Source organism: Etheostoma cragini, chromosome 8 (genome assembly GCF_013103735.1).
Source record: "Etheostoma cragini isolate CJK2018 chromosome 8, CSU_Ecrag_1.0, whole genome shotgun sequence".
Taxonomy (NCBI): domain Eukaryota; kingdom Metazoa; phylum Chordata; class Actinopteri; order Perciformes; family Percidae; genus Etheostoma; species Etheostoma cragini.
Genome location: NC_048414.1, coordinates 4,836,506 through 4,844,192, shown reverse-complemented (window position 1 = coordinate 4,844,192; position 7,687 = coordinate 4,836,506). Strand labels below are relative to the sequence as shown.

Sequence of the window (7,687 nt, the reverse complement as noted above, 5' to 3'; positions counted from 1 at the left end):
TGTGTGTGTGTGTGTGTGTGTGTGTGTGTGTGTTACATTAGTTCATAAAACTGAACAAACTTGAGTAATAGAGAAAAATGCTTGACTTGAAAGCTTCTTTTTTTCTCTCTCTAATCACTGAAAGTAACTTCACAGCTGACATAAAAAGTTACATTTATTTCATAATTGGTTTTTCACCAGCTTTTATCTAAGGTAAAACTTACCCATAATATCCCTCTTATTAAACCACATGTAATGAAACAAATCATCTTAAAGTGCCTGCATCTGTGACCTGTCTTTCAGCTATGCTTGATAAATAAGACTAAAGTTTTTTCAATACTAATTTTGTGTTTACATGACATACGGACAGTGGTGAGAATTGCACATTATTCTGTTCAGGCTGTTTTCAAGTACAAATGTTCTATAGGGACAAACAACCAGTATGCTGATAAGCTGCATAGGGATCGGACAACAACTATGAATCACAATGAAAGTGCAAAGCAGGAAAGCAAAAGCAAAAAGTATTTTTTGTCCCCTGTCCCATTTTCCAAGTCCACTTGGACACCTCTAATCTCTCCAGAAAAGGTGGGGTAATTATTGAGCTTTTTTTGTCTCATTGTAGAGGGTTGTGTCAATTACTTTTCCTCTCAGGCAATTCATTAATTCATTAATTAATTTACTGATTAGCTGCTATTTTGAAGCTAAGTTCTGTAAGTGGTGTGGTACCTAAAGTTAGGGCTGGGCAATATATCAATGTTGCATTACAGTAAAGTGATGTGATTTTCTGAACTTACCAGACTGTTGTTCTATTAGTTATCTTTACCCACTAAGTCATTAAATCATTTCTGGTGAAAATTTATCAAAAATCCCATTGTGTAAATGACTTTTTTTTAAAGCACCCATAGTCAAGCATACAAAATTGTCGCAATATCAACATTGAGTTATCTAGTCAAGAATATCGCGATATTTGATTTCCACCATAGCGCCCAGCCCTATTTAATGTATTGTCTGGTCCGGTTTAATCTTTGTCGAAGTGGAAAAGTATAGATAATTATAAAAGCATTAGAGGACCTGGCGTGGGTGTGTGTGTGTGTGTTATACAATCTTTTGAGGTTAGTCTGATGAAATTGAGGTCTGGAATATTTAACCTTGCCCCGAGGCTACGGTATCAATACACACACTCTCAGAGAGTACAACACAGATCTGTCATGCTGTTATGTGGTTTATCATGATTCTCCATGGGTCTTTGAAGCGTAGACAAAAGAGGAGGCCAGCGTGCACGTCAAAAGTGCAGCTTGTGTGTTCTTTTATTTTTTTTATGAACAACTAAATTAACAAAGTACCTAGGAAAAAAAATATACACTTGCATCCAAAACGCCAATCGGAAAATAATTAAGAGCCTTATGGCCTTATCCGAAAATGCATTATTAAAAAGACACACAAAAAAGGATTTATGTGTATGTAAACAGTTTTGAAATGACAACTTCATGACTATGTCTATTTTGAACTTCCATCCATCCATCCATCTATCTTCGTACGCCTATCTGGTATCGGGTCGCGGGGGCAGCAGCTCCAGCAGGGGACCCCAAACTTTCCTTTCCCGAGCCATATTAACCAGCTCCGACTGGGGCATCCTGAGGCGTTTCTTAGGGAGACACCACCCACCCTCTTGAGGAAACCCATTTTGGTCCCTTGTACCCTGGCTCTCGTTGTTTTGGTCATGACCCAGCCTTCATGACCATAGGTGAGGGTAGGAACCAAAACTGACCGGTTGATCGGGAGCTTTGCCTTCTGGCTCAGCTCTCTTTTCGTCACAACGGTGCCAAACTTGATCATTGATATAGTAATCCTGTTGTGATATATTTATAAAGTCATGCAAACTTTTCTTTTTCTGAATACACGGGCCCTTCTCACTCATCTCTCTTTTATTTGTCATAATCAATGTGTAGGAGTCCGCTGTTCAAAAGCTGAGTGGCTTCGTTCTCTCCTTTAAAAAAAAATAATAATTATAGACCACTTTAAATATTAGTGAAAGCCAAATTTCCGTGACAAATTGTTCTTTGTTTAAATGTCAATGATAAACGTCCATACTAAGAGAGGTCATTATAAAAAATGTAGATTTGTGTACACAACATTTCTCTTGATAGAGTGGGAACAGCTGCAATTCATTTCCTGCATGTTGAGGGAGAAAGCACAGTTATGCATGTTATTTCCCCTTACTGTACTTTATCAAGTTTTTTTTTTTTTTTACATTTGGGAGAACATTAACCCACTGACTGCTTCCTCTATGCCCCAAGTCTATCTCCAAAAGAAAACAATGTTCACAAACTGCTCCAAACAGCTCTATTGTAGTCCAGCCTTTACCCGCGTGGCTAATGTGCGTCACTTTGTCACACACGTTATAATCCTAGTCAGTTAAAGAAATGGACCAACAGAGCCCGTTGCTCTGCTCAGAGACCAGTGAAGGATATTAGAAGCACTTTTCAGGTGAAAGCCGAGCGTTACTGCGCAGCCTCTAACTGAGCTTGAAGACATAGATGTGACGTGAACAACTTGTCTGAAAGTTGTAAGTCTTCTGGTAGCTGTGCCAGGTGAAATCTGAATAATTTCAAATCTTGCAGAGACAGAGAGAGCGAGGAGATAACATCGGTGCAGGCTAATTATTGCCAACTAAAACGCTAGTTAACATTATTAGACATTAAACCTAAACAGCTAAAGTAAGTCAAAGCTCCCTGTGAGGTTATGACACAATCCCATAATGTAAGATACAAGGTAATGGAGCTTTTTTTACATTGTCGTCCTTTAACCACTTCAGATGTGAAGTTATTCGCTGTCAAAATGGTGCCAAAATGAATGGCAGTCATTGGAATGCTAATGCTAATGGCTAAATGGCGCCATGTGAGCTCTGCGTTTTAAAGAGAGGCTTACCCTCTTGGTTATAATGTTTGACTAGCTGCTAGCATGGCACTCCTTCATACTCTGTAACTGACTATTTTATAGTGCTGACCAACAAAGATGGAACAGAAGGGAGATGCCTCATTCTGTATCTAAAACAGGGAGCAGAGGGAAACCACCTGTTCATGACTTTTCCTAAACAGCTGGAGTAGCGGCGGTGCGCGGTGTAGCAGAAACACTGTTGTGCGTCTGCCCTATTTCTGATACCATGGCGGCAGAAATTTTCCATTGAGGAAACCCTGACATTATTGGCTTTTAAAACGTCAAACTACAGAAAAATGTGAAAATGTTGAGCCTCCAAATGGAACCACACTTGTGGAATTGCTCTACTTGACAAGCCCACGCATCTCTATAACGTAGGACCTGTCCGTCTCGCTCTCCATTACATGATTGCTGTCTGTGGACCAAAGGAAAAGCTTGGGATCGGAAAATGCGGAGGGGGTCCATCTGTGTTCAACACTGAGCAAAGGAGGACCAACACAAAGGGGGGGATTGAAGGGAAGAGAAACAACAAGATGGTTGATACAATGTTGTGGCTCTTAAAGTCTGGCTGGCCGTGGGAGACAGTAACACTTCTGTCAGTGTAAGGAGGAGGCTGCCAAGGACAGGCGACCAAACACATTAGCAATGCAGCTGAGAGAGAGATAGAGATCATGTGAGGAACACAGGGGAGGTCGGAGACGCAGAGGACAAGGGAAGATGTTGACGTGACACTGGTTGGGACCGTGTCAAGCAATGGATTGAGAGGAGAGCATGAAGAGAAAAGCTTAAATGTCTGAAACCGTGAAAGAGAGAGCCTCAACATGTCTTTATCGAGCTGCTTTGCCTTGGTCCTTCTCAGTGACTTTTTATTCAGATTCTTCTAAATGTAAAGTTTGACAGGAAAAAGCGGCGTTGGGAGAGACAGCAGTGGAACTTTGGGAGACACTGTAGTAGAATGACATTCACAAGAGATGGAAATCTGAGGAAATGGAGCTAAATCAAGAGTTCCCAGCGACTACAAGTGAGATTTCAGAGAGATAAAATCTCTAATCATCCAGCAAAAAGGTCCTTTTGTTGTGAGAGGATGGGTACCTGCTGCAGCCGCGACCCCACCCATGAGGCTGGTCACAAACTGGTTCACGTCAAACGCCACATTTCCTGGCCAGCGACGGCCAAGGTGGTCACTAACCTTGATGATCATGAGTTCTCCACATGGGATCTGACATGTGACACAAGGTAAGCCTGCCATAAATGACTACAGTAGTAGTCAAAAAATTTAACACACTTTCCCATTCACTTAAATGAGAAAGTGTAGGGTTAGCTTCCAAAACCCAGTGTGACAATGGCACTGGTGCCTAAACAACCGGTATCTATCAGACCGAATGGCATCGCTGTTTGTGACGCTAGTCAACATTACAATTGACAGCAGGTAACGTTATCCTACTGTTAGCTAGTAGCTGGATTAAACACAGTTAAAATGCTGACAGCTGAAGTTAAACGGGGTAGTGTGTAATTGTATCACTGTAGAGGATTCTAACACCAGAATGTGTGCAGCTGCCCTAGTCGGAAAAACAACACAGATGGTGTGTTCACCTGAAACTGGTAGCCTAGGCCTCGTGGTGCATTCAAAGTTATTGTAAAATACCTTTTTCCCATCTGGTTGTGCTTTTTGTCACTTAACAGCAATCTTCTATTGATATAAGTCATTGTTTTAAGTTATTGTTACTACATTATTAATAAATCGACTGTTGTTTTGTGCTCTTCTTAGGCACTAGTACCGTTTTAACACCGGCATTGGAAAAAAACAATACCCAACCCTGCTTGTGACTGGTACTGTACTTAACACGGCTGAGCATTGACAAACCGCGGTGGAGGTGTAGTGTTGGTTTCATTCCCATGCAGAGATTTGGGGGTTTTCTGTACTGTGTTTGAGGAGCATGAAGTGCTTGTTAGCTTATTTGTTTCCGTGAGAAACACAGCTCCCTTCGGTACAGTACATCGCCCTGCTAGCACATCATAAAGCAACTTGTGTGTGGCGCAGTTTGTCAGCTTTATGGGATTGTAACGGGACATCAGAGATATAAAAGTAGACACACACTGTGTAAGTTGTGGGTGTGTAAGTGTACACAATTGAACACACACAGCTTTTACTGTAAACACACACACACACACACACATACACTGATCCCCAGCTTCACAAGAGCTATATGACAGCTTTACTGGCACGCTCAGCACTTTCCTCAGCCTCACTCAGCTGGTCACGCCATAAAGAAGGTGGATTGCCTCCTTCTCTGGGGCAAGGCAAGGGTGAGGAGACAGGGGTGACAGCGGAGCACATATTGTACAAGACATTATAGACCGTTATTACATTAATCTCCCATTCTCTTGCAGAACACAGTTGTGACTTTATTGTTAAATCCGGACCTGACCCGTCATCAGATTGGCTCATACCTAAAGTATGTGCTACGGTTTTCATTTTAAAAAGAAGCTTTAATTAAAAGTAGGTGTTGTTTGCTTTATAATGTAAGAAAAAAATATGGACCAGATGGAAGCTTAGAAACTTAATATCCCATGTGCCCCCAGAAACAATTTGAATGTCCAAACATGTGTGAGGATTGGCCTCTAAGTAATAACATATTCTTGCATTGCCAGATCGCCACAGTGCTGTGTGTATAGTCCAGCGATGGACTATGGTCTGGCTACACTGCCTATCTATTGAACAAAAAAAATGTTCTGGCTTGTTCGTATTTCTTTAAACCAATCGCAACCATCCAAATGTGAAACTAACAGTTGATATCTGGTTTGAGATCAGAAAAATTATGATGGAGACTATAAACATGACAAGTCCAAAGATTTCAGATCATTTGCAGTTTTATTCAAACAGTGAACAAACTTTCATGCCTAAGAGAGCCGCCTGTGTACACACACGGATGTCTATACAAGGGGCCAATGAACGCCAGATTAACTGCGTTTTTATATTCTTCCTGTCCTGCACGTCAGTTTATCTATTTCTGTGAGGCAGTGTTACCTTCAAAACCACTCCCGATTTGTGAGACACTTCTAATAGTTTTACACATTCCGATCTATTTCTGCAAACTAGTGTCCCCTTCACGCTGACCCTACCATGGAAGCTCCCTGAGAATAGTAAGATACATCTGAACACCTGCATGCGTAAATACCAACCTATCAACAGTTATTTCCCGGTTAAAATTTGATTCCACCTATCCACCCCGACCACCGACTTTCTCCTTTGTTCCCGTCATAATTACTACGTCCGCAAGAGGGCTTTGTCCCTTAAATATAAAAATAGGTTGTTTTGTAGTCTCCAAGCCTAAGGCAAGCTCATCAGAGGTTTTTAGCAAAGCTCCGTTCAGAGCCACGAGCCACAGAGGCCATTATATAACTGTTTTCACAGGCTGAGAGGTTCTCCCTGGGACTAGTTAACTCTTTTTTATGTGTAAAACTAGTGAAATAGTCATTTAAATACTATAAGATGCCAACATTATTTGACCACAGCCCAAAATACTGCCTCAAACATCACAGAGTAGCATCTTTTTTACACCGTCCATACAAATTGAACATTGTAAAATTCATAAACTTTATTAAGTGTTCTTGTAAGGCGGTGTGTTGTATTGTAAAGTGTCCCTGTTGTTTTACCCAGCCTCTGTTTATTTTTTATCTGTTTATCAGTGAAACCCTAAAATGCAAAGAGACACAAAAAAAGATGCATTGGACAGGTGATACAAGAATACTCAATTATTGCTGTGATATTATAAGGTATAAACACACACAAACCCCAATTTACATTGTAGAAGTTCAGCTAACAGACCTATCCACAGAAACCCGTTCAGCAACCAATGTCATTATGAAAATGCGTAAAAGCAGAAATATTGGGGTTAATCAGCTGCTCTGAGTGTATTATAAGACAGACACCGGAGAGCAACATGGTTTCATGTTTGATGCTGAAAGCACTTTGTTCTCTTTACGTTTCTGTCTGCACCGGTGGTGGGAGTAGCTCTCTGGAGGCGTCTAATTCTGACAGCTTTAGTGTCTGTCATGGGTGGGGTGGCTGTTGCTTTTGTATCTGGAGATGTAGTCAATTATTCAGGAGGAGAATTGAGCTACTTAATGCTCTCTTGATGTGACACCGTTGATTTCGGGGAAGAAAACAAAATGAGAAAGACTTGCCGTTTGATTTCGTACATTCCCTCACCCTTGGTGCCCTCTTGTAAATCGTATTGACTCACGCACGGTAAAATTATTGATTTAATCATGACAGAAATGGGAGACGGTTGTCACTATGTCTCCCTGAAGGGTTTAACCTGGTTAGATGTCAGATCTTTATTAACAATGTCCCTGCTGTTTTCTGTCTCTTTATTGGTAAATCCCTGTGGAAGATCAAAACTTCAATGGTGCAGTCTCTTTATTTCTCGAAAGACAAACTCATTTTTACAAGACATTTTGTAAAAAAAGATGTTTATTAAAAGATAAGACTTTCTAAATGTGAATGTAAACAGAAAAAAAGAAATAAGAGATGACTGTACAGAGAAAAAAAAAATAGAGTGCAGGGGTGGATAAGGGTCCAAATGCTTCGGACTGAGTTCAAAGTAATGAAGTAATTAATGAAGGTGACCAAGTAATTTATCCTCTAGATGTTTTCTATGATTGAGGGAACAAGAAGAAGACTTGAGAAGGGTTATATGCAAATAACCCGAGACATACAGTACATACTGTACATAGGTATATCTTTATTTTTTAATAACTTTAGTTT

The 7,687-nt window shown here is 40.6% G+C and overlaps 1 protein-coding gene across 3 annotated transcripts in view; it reads left to right on the top strand.

Moving 5' to 3' along the window:
* Window positions 1–7,687, top strand: part of LOC117949250 (pleckstrin homology domain-containing family A member 7-like) — a 128,737-nt gene that overhangs the window by 12,167 nt on the left and 108,883 nt on the right. The window contains exon 1 of one of the 3 annotated variants that reach the window (XM_034879349.1): window positions 3,593–4,152. The exons of the other annotated variants lie outside the window; for them this stretch is intronic. Within the exon in view, the coding sequence (XP_034735240.1) occupies window positions 4,001–4,152 (152 nt within the window). The 5' untranslated portion in view covers window positions 3,593–4,000. Of the gene's footprint in view, window positions 1–3,592; window positions 4,153–7,687 lie in introns of those variants that run through there. 3 annotated transcript variants of the gene reach the window in all.